This window comes from Elephas maximus, chromosome 9, assembly GCF_024166365.1.
Source record: "Elephas maximus indicus isolate mEleMax1 chromosome 9, mEleMax1 primary haplotype, whole genome shotgun sequence".
Lineage (NCBI taxonomy): Eukaryota > Metazoa > Chordata > Mammalia > Proboscidea > Elephantidae > Elephas > Elephas maximus.
In genome coordinates, this window is record NC_064827.1 from 92,753,506 (window position 1) to 92,776,199 (window position 22,694).

The window sequence follows — 22,694 nt, forward strand, 5'->3', positions numbered from 1 at the left end:
CGTCGAGTCGGTTCCGACTCCGCGACCCTATGCACAACAGAATGAAACACTGCCGGGTCCTGAGCCATCCTTACAATCATTGTTATGCTTGAGCTCATTGTTGCAGCCACTGTGTCAATCCACCTCATTGAGGGTCTTCCTCTTTTCCGCTGACCCTGTACTCTGCCAAGCATGATGTCCTTCTCCAGGAACTGATCCCTCCTGACAACATGTCCAAAGTATGTAAGACTCAGTCTCGCCATCCTTGCTTCTAAGGAGCATTCTGGTTGTACTTCTTCCAAGACAGATCTGTTCGTTCTTTTTCACATGTAGAATCCCTACATGTCATCATTTCTACTTTTGCCCTAGCCTGAGCTGCGGTCAGAGCCTTCAAGTCATATTGCTTCAGCCCTGGTGCTTCTGTGATGGCCAACGGTTACAGGCAAATCAGCCTGGAAAAGAGATGTCCCTAGGAACGAGAGACCCTCCACAAGTTCATTCTAATAGATCGTATTTGGCCCTGCTGGTACGCTCATCTTGGTCCCCCTTTTCATTTTTGACTCCATTTATGTATGTCTCCAGGTTCTTGGAAAAGGACAAACCCAGGCCAGTTATTGGGTTGTGTTTCATTCTTTCAAGCTAACATTGGGTGTTTAAAGAGGAACCCAGATGAAGACCGGTGGCCTCAAGTCTCACATATTTAGTGTATGTAGGGAGGGTTGGGGGCAAGGAAAGGAAGTTGTTCAGAGAACAGGGAACAAATCTAATCTGTAGTCTCCGTGTTCTCTGTGTACTTACCGTTTGCCCTATATTTGCCAAGACAATTTCCAGAACAGTGTCTTGGTTTTTCCCAGTTTCCCTCCTCTTGGGGGAAGGTTTGAATGTTTCCATAATTACTGGGCAAAGCTCATTAACAGATGGGGAGCCATCCAGGAAAGGCAGTGCTGACCCTGGAGCCAGGTGACCCCTGTGCCTCTGCACAGAATGTCTCTGCAGCCTTTCAGGCTGCTTCTTAGATGGGTTCTTCATTATGAGTGATCATTTTTATCATCTGTCTCTGTGTGTGTGTATGTGAGAGACAAAGTAAGCCCTGTTTATCCCCACTCCTTTGACTTCTTTACCAAAATCTTAGCCTTCTTTCGTGGATGTGTTTTTAATCTATTCATTATTGTGTTTCATCATATTGGGAAACAGACAGTATCATAATAGGAGTGGGGAAGGAGGTCTTTAGGGTTATAGAACACAAGTGGCAAATAGCTACTGTGCCTTACTCAACTTCCTCTTTATAAAACTGCTTTTATAGCTCATTGTGGTATCTTCTACCTTTCAGGTTTCCTTAACTTCCGGCTTCTCCTTCCTAAGCAAGCATAGGAAGTAGGGATCACATTTCTCTTCTATCTTCTTTTTTTTTTAATTGTGTTTTAAGTGAAAGTTTACAATTCAAGTCAGTTTCTCATACAAAAACTTACACATACATTGTTATGTGACCCTAGCTGCCCTCCCTACAATGTGACAGCACTCTCCTCCTCTCTACCCTGTATTCCCGTGTCCATTCAATCAGCTTCTGTCCCGCTCTGCCTTCTCATCTCACCTCCAGACAGAAGCTGCCCACATAGTCTCATGTGTCTACTTGAGCCAAGAAGCTCACTCCTACCCAGTATTGTTTTATGTCTTAGAGTCCAGTCTAGTCTTTGTTTGAAGAGTTGGCTTCAGAAATAGTTTTAGTTTTGGGCTAGCAGAGAGTCTGGGGGCCGTGACCTCTGGGGTCCCTCCAGTTTCAGTCAGACCATTAAGTCTGATCTTTTTACTAGAATTTCGGGTCTACATTCTCCTATCTTCTAATATCTAAATCCTACCCATCTTTCGAGATTCAGGTCAGTTGTAATTGAGGCAGCCTTCTTGGATCCCTATAAATGGAACATTTTCTCCTTTGGTTTCTTAGCCCCTTTCTGTTCCTCTTGAGGGGGTTTGCAGTCTTCCACTTTGTGGCATAAATTGGGGCATGTTTCATCTTTCCTGCAAATCTGTAGACAGAGGGAGTAGGTTTCAATTCCTCTTCCAGGCTTCTAGCTGCTTGTGGCTCTGGTTATGCCTAGGAGGGGAGAACTACATGAAGAGAAGAAAGGAACAAATAGTATTTCCATTAATGAATGAAATGCAAGTGTTGATTACGTGAGTGACATTTTGTCCCAAAATAGTATAATGAGTAAAGGAAAAAAAAAAATCCCATTCAGACATGGAGAACCAATTTTTTTTTTCTTGTACGTGACCACACTGAAGAAATTATAAAATAGTTTTTATAAAATAATTTTATGTAATTATAAAATATGCCTCAATATTGGATTAAACATTTAATGGGGTTGTTAAAAGAAGGTAGAGGTGGAGAAGAGGAAATTCTAACACTCTGCTTATTAAAGCTTTTGATTTATGTCAGTTATCTTTGAAAACTGATGAACCATCTTTATACCTCTTAATTTTATCCATACATTTAAGACCCTAAAAACTTAGTCTTTATTTTGATCAGAGTTATAAATGCACAGTGTTTAAAGAGGCAGATAGTTCTATAAGAGTATCAGTAACTGAAAGGTCTGCAGTTTTACCCTACTAGTAAAGCTAACCAGACTGCGGCAGTTTTTATCGATGGTAGCAGAAGACACAAGACTCCTGGGCCAGAAATGAAGGACAGCTTGTTACCTATAGTGATAGCAGTAGTTAGGGTATCAGTACTTTTTATGTTGGTTTCCTGAGTTTCAGTTCCCACAGGACAATGTGAAGAGGCACATGTAGTGGATTACATTACAGGAAAGGAACCTTGACCTTAGGGAACCTGAATCTTTTATTAAAAAAAAAAAATTTTTTTTTAGTGGGCCGTAAACTTGCCTGCCCTTTGCTCTGGGAAAAAATTATTACATGGAGAGTAAGTACACTTGTCCTTTGGTAGGGAGAGAAATGCTATTTCTTTTAAGGCTGTTTGCTATCCAAGCATCCTTGGAAAAAATGATGTGGAACAAAAGGACAGTTACTACATCACTTGCAAGATGCGTAGAAATGTGATGGATAAATGGAGAATTGTCTGCCAACAGAATTGTAGTTATGAAAAGCAGCATTCCTCTCTCAACAGCCCCCCAGAATTTTTACTCCATAGAGTAACATTGTCCAGTAGAAATTAATGTAAGCCACATGTGTAATTTTCTGGTAACTGCATCTTAATAGAGGAAAAAAGAAATAGTTGAAATTAATTTAATACTATTTTAATAACCCATTATATAAAATATTATATCATTTTAATATGTAAGCAACCTGAAAAGTTATTAGTGAGGTATTAAAATGCTACATATCCCTGATAGCCTGATACATGTATTGTAATACCACAGTGATTCCTTACACAGTACAGCCTTTAAAGTGAAATGTAGTGCTACTGCCTTAGTTACCTTGTGCTGCTGTAGTGAAAAATACTACAAATGCGTGGCTTTAAAGAACAGATATTTTCTCACAGTTATGAAAGCTAAAAGTGCAAATCAGTGTCTTAGCCATGTTGATTCCTTCTGTGGACCTCTGTCTTAGTTTCTGATGTCCTGGTGTTCCTTTGCTTGTAGACTGAATCTTCACATCGTGTCTGGCTTCCCCCTGTGAGTGTATCTCTTTGTTTATTCTGCTCTTTTGATAAGACATCACTCAGAAGTGATTAACTTTTTACTCAGAAGTGATTAAGTTTCGGACCCACCCTACTCTGCTATGGCCTCGTTAACGTAACAAAAAAATGCCTGCTTCTAAACAGGGTCATATTTACAGGTTATAGGGATTAGGACTTCCACATTTCTTTTTGGGAGATATAATTTAATCCGTAACACTTACTAAAACAATCAAGCTGTGTTTAATGGAGAGATAGTTTATGCTGTTTCAGTTTTTATATTTAATTTCAATTAATTAAAATAAACAATGGGCGTTCCTTCATCAGACTAGCCACATTTCAAGGGCTCAGTAGCCACAAGTGACTAGTTCCTACTCCGCTGGATAGCATAGTCCTCAACCAGTTGCCAGGGAGTAGATTCTGACTAATGGTGACTCCTTTCATGTGCAGAGTAGAACAGTTCCATACGGTTTTCAGGGCTGTGACCTTTTAGCAGCAGATTGCCAGGCCTTTCTTCTGAGGCAGTTCTGGGTAGGTTTGAACCACCAACCTTTCTGTTAGTAGTCGAGTGCTTAATGAATTGTACCACCCAGGAACTCCTACGGTAGCCCTAGAGGTAACCATTTTTAACTTTTTTTTTTTTTAATCGGTTTCTTTGGATGTGTCCTCCTATGTCTCTAAATACTACACTGGTACTCTTCTTACTCTGTGTAGATTTTTTTATTTTAGACTTTTTCTGTTGACTTTCTATTATAAAAGATGAGTATTTAATTCTCTTTTACTCCAAACCCCCCACCACACATGAACTCACTTCCTGGCCCTGCCTCTCATCTTCCCAATCAATAGTTTCAAATTTTTTGGCTTTAGGGCCCTTTACATTCTTAAAAATCATTGTGGATCACAAAGAGCTTTTGTTTATGTTAGAAATATTTGTTGGTATTTATCATACTAGGAATTAAAACTAAGAAAAACATTTAAAATATATTGTTATTTCTTTTAAAAGAGCAGTGATTAACGCTTTACATGCTAACATAAGTAATATTTTTAACAAAACTATATTTTCATAAAAATTAGAAGAATGACAGTTTTTTTCAGGGGGGCAAGTCTTTAATTTTCGGCTTATTAGGAGACAACTGAATTCATATACTTCTGCATTTATTCTATTGAGAAATTACACCTAACGAAGCCTCTGGAATACCATACTCTACACCTGTAAGAAAAATGCGAGTGAAAAAGGCAAATAATCTCCTAGTGTTATTATGGAAATGATTTTGAGAACCTCTGTATTATAGCAAAATTTTGTTAGACCACAATTCAGTGTTTAGTATTTTTACAACCATGTATACATGATATTCCTAGGCAGAGCTAAGAGGCATATCATGATAAAAAAAAAAATTAGCTTTCTTTTATTGTACTTTTTTGTGTTTCATGGAGTTAATGTCTTATTTTTATGTTTTGTTTAACCCATTGCCGTCAAGTCAATTCTGACTCATAGCAACCCTGTAGGACAGAGTAGAACTGCCCCACAGGGTTTCCAAGAAACGGCTGGTGGATTCGAACTGCTGACCTTTTAGTTAGCAGCCAAGCTTTTAACCACTTTCTTCTAGCTTTCATTGTTGCTGTTGAGAAGCCCAATGCCATTTTTAATTCTTATCCTTTGGGCATTTTTGTATCGCCTCCCTGGACACTTGTAGGAGCTTCTCTTTATCCCAGTACTCTGAAAGTTTCACAAGATAATATCTTTGGTTAGGACTGGTTAATCTATTGTGCTGGGCACCAATAGAGCTCTTTCAGGCTGATAAAATCAGTATCCTCATTTTCGTAATTTTTTTTTGTTTGAAGAATTCCTTCCCTTCGTTTTCTTCTTTCTCTCTTTGTGAAACACTGTTGTCTGGATAGTGGATCCTTACAAATGCTCTAATTTACATGTTTTCTCTCTGTTTTCAATTTATTTGTCTTTTTGCTCTACTTTCTTGGAGTTGACTTCAGCATCTACCATTCTTTTGAATATATTATTTCAGCTCTTGTATCTTTGATTTCTAAAGGCTCTTTTTTTTGTTTTTGTCTTCTGTTCCTTTTTCATAGTCTCTTGTTCTTATTTCATTGCTGTGATAACTTGTTACCTGTCTGCAGATAATAATACTAGTTTTCTTTTTTGAAATTTGTATCTTCTTGCTTGATCTTTATTTCCCTCTTGCAGTAGAATATTCAGTGAGTACACGTTCCTCTCATTCTAGCCTGCATTCCTCTTTGCAATATGACTTTGCTTTTCCTTCCATCCAGAGGTGAAATCTATTTCCTCTTGAATCTGAACTGGCCTTATGACTTTCTTTGACTAATAGAATGTGGCAGAAGTAATGTGCATGTTCTGGAGCCTAGGCCTTATGGTGGCTCACAGCTTGTACCTTTGTTCTCTTGGAACACTGTACTGAGAGTGTTGTGTAAGGAAGCCAGTATAGCCTTCCAGAGGATGAAAGATGCCCCAGCCTGACAGCCAGCACCAGATGCAGGCATGAGCAATCTTGGACCTTCCAACCTAGATAATATTCTTGCTTAATGTATCTGCCTAAGTGAGCCCAAGTGAAATCACGAGAGTAACTACCTTCAAAGTGAATGAGAAATAACAATTTTTGCTGTTTTAAGCCATTAAATATTGTGGTTCATTATATAGAAATAGTTAACTTTTACCCTTCTGTGATGGTTACGGTTGTATGTCAACATGGCTCGGCCATGATTCTCAGTGGTTTGGCAGTTATAATGTAGTTTGGCAATTGAAAGATGTTGTAATCAGCTCCATCATGGGATCTGCTATGAATAGCCAGTCAGCTGAAAGGGAGTTTCCTTGGGTGTGTGGCCTGCATCAAGTATAAGTGGACGTTCTGGCAAGGCTCCAGAGCTTTTGCTTGCTCTGGATCCTGCAGCTGGCCTGTTCGTCTGACCTCCAGTTCTTGGGACTTAAGCTGACAGCTTACCTGTGGTCTTGCCTTCTGATCTTGGGATTGATCAATCTTCACAGCCTCTAAGCAAGAGCCCTGCTCTCTGACCTTCCTGATCTTGGACTCGCCAGCCCCTGTGGCTACATTCATCAGAAGAAGCCTCTATCCTGACCCACAGACTTGGGACATTCCAGCCTCTACAAGCATGTGAACCATTTCCTTAATATAAATCTCTCTGTATATACATTTATATGTGTTACTGGTTTTGCTTCTCTAGAGAACCTCACCTAAGACACCTCCTAAGGTGTTTTTTTTTTTTTTTTTCCCTGTGTGTTTTGATTTCTTTTGTGCATAGGCTTTTCTCAGATGTCTGCTAATTCTCTGTTCTCTGAAGTATAAGCCTGAAAGGTATGAGCTCGCCCGCCAACATTCTGGAAATTGAGTAGGGAAGGTTTTACTTAATCTCTCTGCTTTCATGTTGGTACTACTGCCCTCATCTGTGTTTGTGCCTTTCAGATCAGTACCCTGTGGTTTACATTCTCCAGAATCTCCTTCTGAGGTCAGGAAGGTTTTGTGCTTAGTTAAGAAGAATAGGGGAAGCAATCTTTACTAAACCAAAAACCAAACCCATTGCCGTCTAGTTGATTTCAACTCACAACAATCCTCTAGGACAGAGTAGACTGCCCCATAGGGTTTCCAAGGCTGTAATCTTTAAGAAGCAGACTGTCACATCTCCCTCCCACGGCGCAGGTGGTGGGTTTGAACTGCTGACCTTTGGGTTAACAGCTGAGTGCCAAACCACTGCTCCACCAGGGCTTCTAACTGCTTCTTAAATAGATTTTCACCCAGTCCTTAGTTTGCAACTCCACTTCACCATGACTTCCAGAGAAACTGTGATGCCAATACCTGAGCCATTTGGGAGGGTGGTTGATGGTGGTGGTGGCTCTGCTGTAAAATGGGTTGCCTCTTAGCTTTCCCCACTATTTGCTTTGGGGTTCAGCTTCTGAGTTCTCCAAGTGAGCCCAGGTGAAACCATCAGAGGAATGACCTTCAAAGTAGTGAGAAATAACAAGCTGTTGTTGTTTTAAGCCATTAAGTATAGTTAGTCTCTGATTTATGACATGAATTGTGTGATTCATTGAGTTATGATAAATCACACAACAGTCAGTATATCTGGAATGTTGCATCTTCCTGGGTGGAAGTTATGGGAAAATGCATGCAGGGGATATGAAAAAAATTACTGAGTTACATGAACATTCTCCAAGCATTCGATGAAGATGATATAATGGAAGAGATCAGTGGATCTATGTGGCAGGAATACTGAATTTCTAACTTGATATCACTGGTGTAGAACAGCTCATAGATCATGAAGAAGGCTGACCTGGCTGTGGGATGTGGGGGTCCAAAGAAAAAAGACATGATCTTGGCGCTCCTGGTCTTCTGTCACGCCATCTGGCTGTAGTCGTGATATCTTATTTCATGCTGGAAGCCCCCTCTCCAAATGAGGCAAGAGACATGGTCCAGTGCTGGTCAGGAAGGTTCCCTATTGCCTAATGTTTCATTGACTGGAGCCCAAGAAAACTCTGGGGCGAATTCAGGGAAACAACAGCCTAAACCATGGAACATTTTTTTGTTTGTTTTTAATTTTGTAATCATGGTGCTAAGTAATGGAGAAGGCCCCCAAGAACCCTTCTTGACCAGTTTGAAGGGGCAGGCAGGACTAGGGTCTGAGGAGTTTGTTTCAACATGAGATGTCATAGACTAAGCAGCTCACAGTAGTGAGTTACGAGCAATAGTCAGGTGTCAGAGAAGTCATCAAAGTAGGGCAAGCCTGTGGGTTGGGGCAGAGACCAGGCATTCAGATGAGGTGTGGCCCTGGAGGCCCATGTGGCCAGAAGGAGTTCCATCCTGAATAGAAAGGCCTCACCTTGTGATCTTACCTGTTTCCTGCTTTTTCCTTTGGCCTGCTTTGTGGTGGCATTTGGGTGCTCTGGCTTGGGTAATGACCTTCTGAGATACTTGCATGGCTTTGGCATGGATCACAGTAGTGGGCATTTTGTTCCAGTCACCACTGCCTCTAGGCTGCAGAACAGTAGTCCTTGAAAGGCTGGAATTGAGCCCAGGTAAAGTATTCACTGGAGCCAAAGGCCAACTGAACTAACTTCAACCCTGCTTCTTACTGCAGAAGGAAGGGTTTATCCATCCAGCTATTTGTTTATACATTACCCATGAAGACCTACAGACATGTGCACAAGCTATGTGTACAGATGCACGTCTGCATGTGTTTATTTTTTAAAGAAAGCATTTCCATTACTTTAAAAAAAAAAAGTGGTAGAACAGGTAGAATTGAGTTTCATATGCAATATTTTGATTAGGATTGAAGATCAGAATTATTTTTGTTGTATGGAGAACAGAACTTTTTTGGGTTCTGCATTTTTCTTTGTTGAAGTTGATAGTGTATCTATCAGCAATAACCTTGAACTAACCGTTGTAGAGCCCCTTCATGTCTTACTCCTTGTCCAGATGTCTCAGGTATAATTAGAGGCTGAGCAGAAAAATCCAGATTGTTCTTAGAGATAAGTGTTCCTGTATGTTAAAAAAAAACTTCTGCTTAAAGCTCTTCATCTGTTATGTTATGCTAATTTATAATAAACATATATTATTTCCTTCTGAGGTCCCTGCTTTATCTTTCTTACAGTCAAAAAAGGAATCAAAATCTAGCTTGAGCCACAGGTATCTCATTTGTTAAATTTTTTAATTTCTCTTCCATATAATGAACGAAAAGGTTGGCAGTTCAGATCCACCAGGCGCTCCTTGGAAACTCTGTGAGGCAGTTCTGCTGTGTCCTATAGGGTCGCTATGAGTTGGAACCGACTTGACGGCGATGGATTTAGTAAATGTGTGATACTGGGCTGAATACTTTCTTTCATCTTGGAATTGTTTCATTTAACATATAGAAGCATACGCTAGTCAGATCTTAGTAGATTTTAATTTTGAGATGCCAGTATAGCTCTTATTTTCTGCATTGTTAGGTCTTCTCGTGTTCCTTCCTTATTCTAAGGTGAAATCTAGATGTGATAAATTAGTGGTTTGGGGATTTTCTTACTCTTATCTCATCTATTTATCACTGAAATCAATCCTGAACTGGGTTGTACTGTTTACAGCACTTCACATTGTCTCTCTGATCCTTACCATTTTGAGTAGTTGAAGTCAAGGGAACTTCATAGCAGAAGAAAATTAGAAAAAGAAACCTTTACCAAAAAAAAAAAAAGAGTAATTAAAAATACACCCTTATCACCATGCTTGGTAGTGTACACAACCCCTTTTTTGCCCACACTCATCCTTTGCTTTGTGCCTCTAGTAAAGTTTTATTGAATTTTGGTTGGGCAAATAGTGTTTATATTATTAAAACTTTGAATTAAGCCACATAGTACACTGTGGTTGCTTTTTTCATTACTGCATGACTGCTTCATTTCTTTGGAGTCATAACTATCTCCTTGTTCACCTTCATTGTTTTTTGTTTTCAATGTAGTTATAACAAATTCAACTCCAAACTTTGCCAGTTGTTCAAATTGCTTTTCAATATGTTTATTCCAATCAGTTATGCCATCGCTTCCTTTTTCCCGAAGACGGCGCTCCCAAGGCCCTCTGACCTGCTCCAGTCTGCTGTGGTTGTCAAATGGCCTGTTTCACAACCTAGGATGTCCCTTTACCATAATCACGGGATTCCCTTTTCTTCCTTATTGTGTTAAATACTCTCTCTGATTCTTGTGTCTTCCTGTTTGTTGGTTTATACTTTCATTTTGGTGGAGCTTAATCCTCTAGTAGTTTTCTGAGAAAGGATGCATAGGGGTGAATATTATAAGTATTTGCTTGCCTTAAAATGCTTTTATTTTGCTCTTATATGTGCTTAGTAGTTCACCTAGGTATAAGAATCCTCAGCTGGAATTCAATTTCCTTCAACATATTTTAGGCATTGATTGCTCTATTGTCTTCTGGCTTCTGCTGCTGCTTTTGAGAAGTACGAAATTGTCCTGCTTCTGGATAGTTTTTATGTGGCTTATTCCCCCCACCTCCTCTTTGGAAGCTTAGTTATCTAGTGCTGCTGTAACAAATACCACAAGTGGGTGGCTTTAATGAAGAGAAAGGTATTCTCTCACGGTCTAGGAGACTCAAAGTCCAAATTCAGGGCACCAGCTCGAGGGGAAGGCTTCCTCTCTGTGTTGGCTCTGGGGGAAGGTCCTTGTCATCAGTCTTGCTCCGGACAAGGAGCTTCTCCACACGGGAACCCTGGGTCCAAAGGATGAGCTCTGCTCCTGGCTCTGCTTCCTTGGTGGTAGGAGGTCACCCATGTCTCTGCTCGCTTCTGTCTTTTATATCTCAAAATAAATTGATTTAAGACATAACCTAACCTTCTGAATTGAATCCTGCCTCATTAACATCATAGAGGTAGGATTTACAACACTTAGTAAAAATACATCAGATGAGAAAATGGTGGGCAGTCACATAATACTGGAAATCATGGACTAGCCAAGTTGACACACATTTGGGGGGGTACACAATTCAATCCATAACAGAAGCCTATAGGAAGCCCCCTACTCTCTACCTGCCTGGTATTCTGACATTTCATGATATGACTTTGTGTGGGTCTGTTTAAATCCATTGTGCTGGACTCCAGGAGGCTTTTCAATCTGGAAACAGTTTTCTTCATTCGGGGAAAATCGAATTATTTAACGGATGACTTTCCTCCATTTTTTCCCGATACTATCAAGTTGATTCCGAATCACAGCAACCCTACAGGACAGAGTAGAACTGCTGCATAAGGTTTCCAAGGCTGTAATCTTTATGGAAGCAGACTGCCACATCTTTCTCCCACAGAGCGACTGATGGGTTCCAACTGCTGACCTTTTGGTTAGCAGCCGAGCACTTAACCACTGTGCCACCAGGGCTCCTTTATTCCATTAAAATGTTAGATTGATTGACTTTTACATGTTAAACCAAGTTTGCATTCCTGGGATAAATCTCACTTAGTCATCCTGGTATACATATACCAAAACCAAACCAAACCCACTGCCGTCAAGTCGATTCTGACTCATAGCGACCCTCTAGGACAGAGTAGAACTGCCCTGTAGAGTTTCCAAGGAGCACCTGGCGGATTCGAATTGCCAACCTCTTGGTTAACAGCTGTAGCACTTAACCACTATGCCACCAGGGTTTCCGGTATATATATATATGCTGTTAATTTGGTTTGCTAGAATTTGTTGAGGATTTTTGCATTTATATTCATAAGGGATATTGTTCTGTAGTTTTGTGGCAATATCTTTGTCTGGTTTTGGTATCAGGGCAATACTGGACTCATAGAATTCTAATCTTTGGAAGCATTAATAAAGGATTGGTATTAATTCTTTAAATGTTTTGTAAAATTAACCTGTAAAGCCAACCTAAGCCTGAACTTCTTTCGTGTGAAGTAGATCCCTTCAGATTTTCTATTTCTTCTTCAGCCAGTGTCTGTAGTTTTTGTCTTTTTAGGAATTGGTCCATTTTATTTAGATAATCTAATTTGTTGACATACACCTTTTCATAGTGTTCCCTATAGTCCTTTTTATGTCTGTAAGATTGGTAATAATGTCCCCTCTTTCATTCCTGATTTTAGCAATCCTGTGCTTTCTCTTTTTCATCTGGTCAGTTTAGTTAAAAGTTTTGTCAGTTTTGTTGTGGTCTCCTCAAAGTACCAGCTTTTGGTTTCATTGACTTTTCTCTATTTCATTGTTTTTCTATTCTCTATTTCATTTATTTTGGCTCAAACTGCTTAATTTGTTTAGTGTGCTGATGTTTTACTGTTTCAGATTTGTCAGTATTTTGTTGTTGTTGTTGTTGTTGATTGGATTTCTTTTTAGCAACATCCCTCAATGTTTGATTGCTAATAGAGAGTGGAGAAGTGGGTTATCAAAATAGTTGGGCAACACGGAGATGAACAGCTACTTCAGCTAGAGGATTGGCTTTAATGTGCTACTGAACACTGGGAATCTTCAGAGTTGGGATAGGGTATGTCAGAGTTCCTGATCATGTTGGACCATTCTTTGGCATACACTTGGGGAAGCGCTACTAGAGTTTTCTTTCAAACTTTTTCAATCCACAAACACAGTATTAGGAAAAATAAGACTAGAAAGAAAGAAATTTTAAAAGAGAAAAAAAGAATTAGGTATAATTTTGAGAAATGAGTAAATGTATAAGATTAGTTCACCCATGTGCTTTCTGAGTGTGTGTGTACTCATGGATGCGTATACATTCCCTTCACACATTTCCATTTTCATTTCACAGATTTTTAAAAAGCCTCATGGGACTCACGATTGCTGAACACCGAGTATATTTAAGAAACTTGATCATGTAAGATATGCTCTGGATGGTCACAGGACTTTACCTGGAAACAAGACTAAATGAGCCAGACTTTGCTTCATTCTAACTGGTAAAAAGTTTAAGTACTTTTCTTAACATTATTCTATACTAATCATGTTCAATTATTTATTATTGCTTAATTATTAATATTGACAACTTATTAAGGAAACATTTAGAAGTTCCAGTATTAATTGTGGTGCTAAAAACTAGTTTAAAATCTCTAAAAATTTGATACGGGTACAATTGACTTCCTTCATAGAATAACACTTATTAGTTATAGAACCAGTTGCCAAATTACAAAAGTGATTTTTTAAAACAAAGCAACATTTGAATGTTTTTAAACATTTTACATTGTAAAAGTGAGTTGGGTTCCTGGAATTTGAGTATAGGCATAAGGTGTGTCGCAGATTATAATTTGCATATGATTGTTGTTTTTTTGCACGGCTTAATTATGGTAACATAACCAATGCAGGGAATGCAGAACTGGCAGTCTGTTGTGGGTTATGTTTGTTTCCTGTAGTGCCTGGCATGGAACTGAACTCAGTGTCCGGTAAACTCACATTCGTCTCCCAAGTCTGGCCTGGTTTCAGTCGAGCCTTTTCAGTCTAGTTTGAAAATTCATTTGACCTATCCTTCCCTAAAAAAGTCTAGAAGTCACAGCCATTTGTGAATTTCTCCCAAAGCGTTTCCCTAATCCTAAATCAGCCCAGAGTAGAATGAATATGATGTCTTCTAATCCCCAGGACTGCTGAAGCCAGGTGATGGGCATTAATGCATCTATCAGGAGGAACCCAAATTAGCAGTGGCTTCAAGGCATGACCACCCATCGCCATCAAGTCAATTTCGACTCACAACAATCCTATAGGACAGAGTAGAAGTGCCCCCATAAGGTTCCAAGGCTGTAAATCTTTACAGAAGCAAACTGCTACATCTTTCTCCCGTGGAGTGGCTGGTGAATTAGAACCCCAACCTTTTGGTTAGCAGCTGAATGCTTAACCACTGCGCCACCATGGTTCCTTGTTAGAGATATAGAGGTGTAAAGAACAGTGGAAGACCTACGCTTCAATTATTGAACTAACTACTACAGTTAGTAGGTTTTCGATGCTGCACCAATGCTAAGAATTACTTCAAGGCCGGTACCTGTTCCTGTTGTTGTTGCACTGATGCTAACTCATAGTGACTCCGTAGGACAGAGTAGAACTGTCCCATAAGGTTCCCAAGGCAGAAATCTTTTTATGGAACCAGACTGCCACATCTTTCTCCCACAAAGTGACTGGTGGGCTCAAACCATTGACCTTTCAGTTGGTAGCCTATTGCTTTAACCACTGTGCCATCAAGGCAAGGGGCTCTGTCTTAGTTATCTAGTGCCACTATAACAGAAATACCGCAAGTGGACAACTTTAACAAAGAGAAATTTATTCACTCATAGCCTTTGAGGCTAGAAGTCCAAATTCAAGGTGCCAATGCCAGGGGAGGCTTTCTGTCTCTATTGGCTCTAGGGGAAGGTCCTTGTCATTAATCTTCCCCTGGTCCAGGAGCTTCTCAGTGCAGGGATCCCAGGTCCAAAGGTCACGTGCACTCCTGGCTCTTCTTGCTTGGTGGCATGAGGTCCCCCATCTCTCTGCTCTCTCTCTTTTATATCTCAAAAGAGATCAACTCAAGATACAACCTAATCCTGTAGATTGAGTCCTGCCTTATTAACATAACTGCCTCTAAGCCTGCCCTGTTGACATCATAGAGGTAGAATTTACAACACATAGGAAAATCATATCAGATGACAAAATGGTGGACAATCACAATACTGGGAATCATGGCCTAGCCAAGTTGACCCACATTTTGGGGGAACACAATTTAATCCATAACAGGTGGTAATTCTTGGAATTGGTGCAGCGTCAAAAACCTTCTAATTATGGACAGCTCACAATCATTGTAGCTTAGGTCTTCAACTGTTTTTTTTAATACCTGTATATATCTAACTAGGAGCACTGGTGATGCAGGGGTTATAGTGCTTGGCTGCTAACCAAACGGTAGGAAGTTCAAACCCACCAGCTGCTTTGTAGGAGATAAACAGTCTGCTTCCATACAGATTTCAGCCTTAGAAACCCTGTGGGGCAGTTCTGCTCTGTCCTATAGGGTTGCTATGAGTTGAAATCAACTTGACAGCAGTGGGTTTTTGGTACATACCTAACAAGTAAAATTTGTATTATAGCATAGCATATTCCAATGCATCCTTATAACTAGTTTTTTTTGTTGTTGAAACAAGCATAAATACTAGAGACTGTGGGTTTCCTATAATGCTACCCCTTCTCCTCCTATTGACCCACTTTGTTTTAAACATCTGACTTTACAGAATTTGATTTCATAGCAAAGAGGACAGTTGAGCCTTGAGAAAATGTAGTGGAAAATTTTATATTTACATACTTCATTTCTATTTTTTTTTTCCAGTACTGTCCTCCATTTCAAAATGTCTTTGCACCTGTGATAAATGCAAACTGACAACTCCCAAGTCCACAGGAGAGGGAAAATCAGTGGTGTCTGAAGCCTAGAAGACTGCCCTTTACAAAGCCAAGGCCCCGACGGTTGTTTGAAATGCTGAGGAAGCTTCTGCGGAGGAGACTGTTTTCTTATCCCACTAAATACTACTTCTTAGTTGCCATTTTTTCCCTAGTCACCTTCTCTGTTTTAAGAATTCATCAGAAGACTGAATTTGTAAGCATTAGAGACTTGGAACTGACTGAAGAGAATCCTAGTAGTGATATTAATTGTACCAAAGTTTTACAGGGTGATGCAGATGAAATCCAAAAGGCAAAGCTCGAAATGCTAACAGTAAAATTTAAAAAGCACCCTCGGTGGACAACCTACGATTATATAAACATGACCAGTGATTGTACATCTTTCACCAAGAGGCGCAAATATATCACAGATACCCTTAGCAAAGAAGAGGCAGAGTTTCCAATTGCATATTCTATAGTAGTTCACCACAAAATTGAAATGCTCGACAGGCTCCTGAGGGCCATCTATGTGCCTCAGAATTTCTATTGTATTCACGTGGACAAAAAGTCTGAGGATTCCTTTTTAGGTGCAGTGATGGGCATTGCGTCCTGTTTTAGTAATGTCTTTGTGGCCAGCCAGCTGGAGAGTGTGGTCTATGCTTCATGGAGCCGGGTCCAGGCAGACCTCAACTGCATGAAGGACCTCTACAGAATGAGTGCGGACTGGAAGTACTTGATAAATCTTTGTGGTATGGATTTTCCTATTAAAACCAATCTGGAAATTGTCAGGAAGCTCAAGTCATTCATGGGTGAAAACAACCTCGAAACTGAGAAAATGCCACCCCACAAAGTGGAAAGGTGGAAAAAGCGTTATGAAGTCATTGATGGGAAGCTAACAAACACTGGGGCAGATAAAGTGCATCCTCCTCTCGAAACACCCATTTTCTCAGGCAGTGCCTATTTTGTGGTCAGTAGGAACTATGTGGGTTACGTGCTAGAAAATGAAAAAATCCAAAAGTTTATAGAGTGGGCAAAAGACACCTACAGCCCCGATGAATATCTCTGGGCCACCATTCAAAGGATCCCTGAAGTCCCCGGTGCACTGCCCTTGAGCTATAAGTACGACACATCTGACATGCAGGCGGTTGTGAGGTTTGTCAAATGGCACTACTATGAAGGCGATGTTTCCAAGGGCGCCCCCTACCCGCCCTGCAGTGGCGTCCACGTGCGCTCCGTGTGTGTTTTTGGGTCAGGGGACTTGAACTGGATGCTACGCAAGCACCACTTGTTTGCCAACAAGTTTGACGTGGATGTTGACCTCTTTGCTCTCCAGTGTTTGGATGAGCACCTGAGGCATAAAGCTCTGGAGCCTTTAAAACACTTACCGTGGTAGGCAACTTTAGAAAGAAGGGTGCTGCGCAGAATGAACACCATCTGACTTCTCTGCATCAGAAAAGCTGTATGGGGAACTTTTGGGGACAGGGATTCTGCTAAGGCTTTATGTCAGAGAATCTCCATGTTTTCGGCAGAGCAAGTCTGGTAGAAAGGTTATAGCATTAAATCTCCAGCATCATTAAAGAGGGGAGGCTGGGAGCCAAGATTTTGTTGGAGGAAAAGATGTAGTTGTCTTCACAACTCTTTTCTTTGGCTATGTGGTTTGTGAATGTGTGGTGGTGGGTAGCAATGAGGCCAGAAGAGACAGCAAATGTGGGAGAGGTGGCAGGGAGAGGTGAGGTGCAAAACTCGGCCTGCTAAAAGCTCAGGGACTTAAATCAAAAATGCTTAACAAAAGGAAAATAATCAACCTGTGCCAAAATTATTTTGATATGATAATTTTCCTGATTTGAATAAATTTGTAGCAACAACCAATCATAAAGGTCTAATTTATCTTGTATGTTGTTGTTAGGTGCCGCTGAGTCAGTTCCAACTCATAGTGACCCTGCGTACCACAGAATGAAACACTGCTTGGTCCTGCACCATCCTTACAATCGTTACTGTGCTTGAGTCCATTGTTACAGCCACTGTGCCAGTCCATCTCATTGAGGATCTTGTGTTTTTCACTGACCCTCTACTTTACCAAGCAAGTCCTTCTCCAGGGACTGATCCCTCCTGATAACATGTCCAAAATACATGAGATGAAGTCTCGCCATCCTTGCTTCTAAGGATTGTTCTGGCTGTACTTCTTCCAAGACAGATTTGTTCATTCTTCTGGCAGTCCATGGTATATTCAGTATACTTCGCCAGTACCATAACTCAGAGGCATCAATTCTTCCATCTTCCTTACTCATTGTCCAGCTTTTGTATATTTGTTGAAATAGAAATTTGATTTGACTCTCAATGATCCTTGTGAATAATTTACTTTCTATTACAACACTGCGCTGTGTAGTACACCTGCTCTTACCAAATACCTTGTTATCTGACATTTCGCATTTATGACAATAGTAAAAAATCTACTATCCAACTATTTTGCACATTAGCAACATACATCTGGCAGTAACGAATGCTGAGGTGTGAGGCGAGAGTGATGGTTAGAGTTATGTGTTGACTTGGCCATGATTCTCAGTGGTTTGGCAGTTATGGAATGATGTAATTTGGCAGTTGTGTAATGATGTGGTCATCCTCTATTTTCACATAATGCTGATATTTGCATAATGACCTGGTCTTTGGAACTTAACTACCTCACAAGTGAGGAGTATATACCTATATGTCATCTCAGGGAACTTAAAGTACTTGATTTAACATGAGTTACTTTTGACTAATTTTTGCTTATAACAATGCACTTTTTTTCAGGTAATTTATGAATCATCTTAGGTTATCAGAAAAGCTAAGATCTTTTTATTATAGTTTCTTAAAGAGTTAACGCAAGAAAAATTTTCCATATATTTATCTCCCTGCTTCTCTCTCAATTCTGCACAAACCCTGCTGTCAAACTGGATACCAAGGCTTAACTTTGATAAAACAAAAAACAAAACTAAACCTGTTGCTATCAAGTCAGTTCCAACTCATGGAGACACTGCTCCATAGACCTTCCAAGGAGTAGCTGATGGATTCGAGCTGCCAACCTTTGGTTAGCCAAGCTCTTAACCACTGCACCACTAGGGCTCCTAACTTTGATGGGACCCTATATTACTCTCTCAGTACTCCAATGTGACTTGATTGTCACCAACTAGTACAGAGAAGAGAGAATGGATAAAATAGCCTTGGGAGGAGGGGAAGAGGAGTTGTCATATTTAGCCAATTACTGAAGGCCGTGATTTTTAAAACAAGCCCTGGTGGCCCCGTGGTTAAGTGCTCAGCTGCTAACGGAAAGGTTGGTGGTTCAAACCAACTAGCCTCTCTGCTGGAGAAAGATGTGGCAGTCTGTTTCTGTAAAGATGACAGTCCTAGAAACCCCATGGGTCAGTTCTCTGTCACATAGTTGCTGTGAGTCGGAATCGACTCAATGGCAATGAATTTTTTTCTGTTTCTTTTTAATGATTTCTAAAAACTAGCAATTGACACTATCTCCAGAAATAAAGGTTGTTTGTTGAATCCCTTTGTGTCCAAACTTCCAGGGTCAAGGTTTCCTCATGTCACCTGTGCCTTCACTGGAAAAGAACTGACCTCTGCTGTTACTGCTGCACGTTACCTGTGCAGCTCCTTAGCCTATTGGTTGTAATTTCCCTCTATAGGGTCGCTATGAGTCGGAATCGACTCAATGGCACTGGGTTTCGTTTGGTTTTGGTTATCATAACCTTCCAGAAATGGAGGAAGAATGGCACTTTTATTCCACATGGCTTACTCAAAGGCCTGGGAATCCTAACACGAATTTAAGATTTGGAAGAGATTGCATGGATATTGATATTATTTATAGCATACGCTCTCCATTTTTACCCAAAAGACAGCTGATTTGGAGTTGCTATCATGCTGTGTCATAGCTCAAAGTCAGTTTGATAAGCTGACCTTCTGCAGCCAAAGATCTAACAGAAAATGTGAAGCTTTATCATTTAAGTAGATAGATAGCTGTCTTTGAGTCTGCCTTGTATAACAGAATGAAACATTGCCAGTCCTCAGTCATCCTCACAATTGCCAACATGTTCAAGTCCATCGTAGGGACTATTGTGCTAATCCATCCAACTGAGGGTATTCCTTGCCCTCACTGGCCCTAAACTTCTCTACACATGATACCCCCTTCCAGCAATTGATCCCTTCCAGTTACATGTCCAGAGCCAGCGAGTCAGCGTTAAGTTGTAATCCATAAGGTTTTTACTGACTAATTTTTGGAAGTAGATCGCTAGGCTTTTCTTCCTATATCTGCCTTAGTCCGGAAGCTCTGTTGAAACCTACCCACCATGGGTGACCATGCTGGTATTTGAAATACTGGCGACATAGCTTCCAGCATCACAGCAACACGCAAGCCACCACAGTATGACAAACTGATAGACAGGTGGTGGTGAACATTTACCATTAGACTTTTAAAACTCTTCAAAGCCATGGACTTTATTTTTAAAACATAGGAGACTTAAACAGTACATGAGAATTTCATAATACCAGTTTCAGGCATTCACTGATAAAACATGTTTTTATTTCTAAAGATGAAAAACAACATTTTATTGAGTTTTGCTATATTGACCACACTAAATGAAAATTTCATGCCGTTTTTTGAACCTGGATCATCATATGTAAGCGTGCATGTCCGTGGACTGCTGTGTTTCTGTATATTAGCATGGTGGCCAGTGTTAGGCCAAGAGGAAGGCTCACTTTACTTTGAAAACTTGACACAAAGTTGATGAGGGCATTAGGTACATAATACTCTGTCTCTATTGGTTTCTAAACCAATTTTTTTCTTCTAAGGCATGTCAAATATTTCTACCATGTTCTTTTTTAGCAGAAAGGTGTCACCTACAAGGTAAGGCTTTTTTTTTTTTTTTTTCACTCTAAGACCAGAGACGTTCAGTGACATATATATATATATATATATATATTTTTTTTTTTTAAGTGCATTCTTGGTGTCTTGTTTTACAGAACTTTTCTCATTTTGAAAGTTTTCCAATCCACAGAAAAGTTAAACCAGTGGTACAGCGAACACCTGTCTACCCCTTACACGTAACCAAAGGTTGTTAACCTCCTGCCCTATTTGCATTGTTTTATGTGTTTTGGATGAAGCAGAATTGAAAATTAGTTTTAAAAATAGCTCAATATAGCATTTATCACAGCGCTCTTGCTTTGTTGTAGTGTGACTGCATCTCATTTACATTTAAATTGTCAAGTTTCAAGGGATTTTTTCCTTCCCCATAGGTGTGAAAATAAGACTTCAGAGTCCATCTCCTCAGCCCCATGCTAAAACCGAACCCACCTTCTTTTACGCAGTTGAGATAGCTCATCTTTCTAGCATGGTACTTGTTGAAAAATGTCTGCAAACGCTACCCTACAGGTAATACCTGTTCAGGGACTGTATAGAAACTAAAAGTATTTCATTTTTAAACTTTTCAGAAGAACTTGAAACCACTAAATTTAAGTTATTCTGAAAAGCAGTTTGAGGAAATCAGAAGGGTAGTTTCAAAATTTCAGAAGGAAGCTGATGATACGTTCAGGAGAACCGAAACACAAGTTATGTACAAGTTATTTAAGTTACATCGTAATGTCAGTTATTAAGCTTAAGTTTTTTTTTTTTTTTACTGTCACTTAAAGTCTTATAGGAAATTATTAGAAGCCATACAAATAAAATTGGAAATCCTTAAACATACAAAAATTGCAAAACTGTGATCAAAGTATGCTAGCTAATGAAGTATTGTATCAAGGCTGACATATGTTGTAGGGAAAAGAACATCATAAAGTTTAATAAAGAAGGCAGAAAGTTTTATTCTGCAAATTTTCTAAAAGACAAAAGTGGGAAGCAGACAATTATGTTGCCAGAGCCATGTCTGCCCGAGTCCAAGGAAATATTACAGAATAAGCAAAAATGGGAAAACTGACCAGCATGCTGCCGCAGCCATGTCTGTCCAAATCCAAAGAAAGAGTCATCAGTATATATTAACATTAAAAAATGGGCAAAACCTTTGAAATGTTCACCTTTTCACCGATTGGCTAGAAACTGTGCTCCTACATTTTGAATTGCCTGTCTTAACAATCATTGGTACAGGTTTCAGTAACTGACAGTCAGGAGGGTCTTCACTGGTCCAACAAATTCTCTATTCACCAAATGCTAATAGAAAAAAAGTGGAAAGTCTTTTGTGTTCTCTTTGATTGGCATTATGTGAAAAGTCCCCTAAAAAGATATTTTTCTCCCCTAAAAGACAATTTCCGAGATTGTCACATCTATTCTCTTTATCTCAGGGCCCAGTTGATATGTTCTTGTGAGTCCTTGTGGGCCCAGCTCCAGCTAGGTCACATTTTCTATGCTCAAGGACAGGGAATAATGATTCCGGTATTGTTTCCTAAATCAGCAGGAAGATTTTGTTGTTGTCCCTCTCAACAATCATTGCTACAGGTTTCAGTAATGACAGTCAGGAGGGTCTTCATTGGTCCGACAAATTCCTATTCACTAAATGTTAATAGAAAAAGGTAAGAGTGGAAAGACTTTTGTGTTCTGGCTTATGTGAAAGGTTCCCTAAAGGATATTTTCCAAGATTATCCTACATATTCTATTGTCTTTATACTTACTTAAGGGCCCAGTTGATCGGTCCTTGTGGGCCCAGCTCCAGCTTGGTCACATTCTGTATGCTCAAGGACAGGGAATAATGACTCCAATATTTTCTAAATCACATACTACTTAGTAAAGGACAAAGGCTAACAAAAATGGTTCTTTACAGGCAATTACCCAGGTTCTTCCCAGACCACAGTAACTAGCTGCCCGGTCTTGAAAACATGGAGGATTTTTGTCTCTAAGCGTGTATTTGTGTCATTCATTCAAGTACAATTCACTTAAATGAAATAACATCAGCGCATTCATTTTTTGTAGTTGTTTTAGGAGGAAGTAGCCATGTTTTAGTTCATTTGTCTGTAGGGTCAATTGAACTGGACCTTTTCAGTTGCTTAGAAAAAATAAAAATTCCTCACATTAAGTATAAAATGAATTCAACATTATTCCATGGCAAAAGTAAGTTTTCTCTTATGAATGTGGACATTACTAGATGCAGTTGAAATCAGTCAATCACCATTAAAATCAGCCATTCAGAAACCAATGCCTTATCTCCACGAATTATTCCTTTTTCATTTGCTACCAAATGTTAAATTTAAATATTTGATATTTGTACTCATTAAATTTAGTGGTTGATGTGG

The 22,694-nt window shown here is 39.7% G+C and overlaps 1 protein-coding gene across 2 annotated transcripts in view; it reads left to right on the plus strand.

Annotated features, from left to right (window-relative positions):
• Nucleotides 1-20,361, plus strand: part of GCNT1 (glucosaminyl (N-acetyl) transferase 1) — a 44,209-nt gene extending 23,848 nt beyond the window's left edge. For both annotated transcript variants that reach the window (XM_049895208.1, XM_049895207.1), the window contains exons 3-4: nt 12,868-13,012; nt 15,388-20,361. In XM_049895208.1, coding sequence (XP_049751165.1) covers nt 15,532-16,827 — 1,296 coding nt within the window. In that variant the 5' untranslated portion in view covers nt 12,868-13,012; nt 15,388-15,531 and the 3' untranslated portion in view covers nt 16,828-20,361. The remainder of the gene's footprint in view (nt 1-12,867; nt 13,013-15,387) is intronic.
• The last annotated feature ends 2,333 nt before the right edge of the window (nt 20,362-22,694 follow it).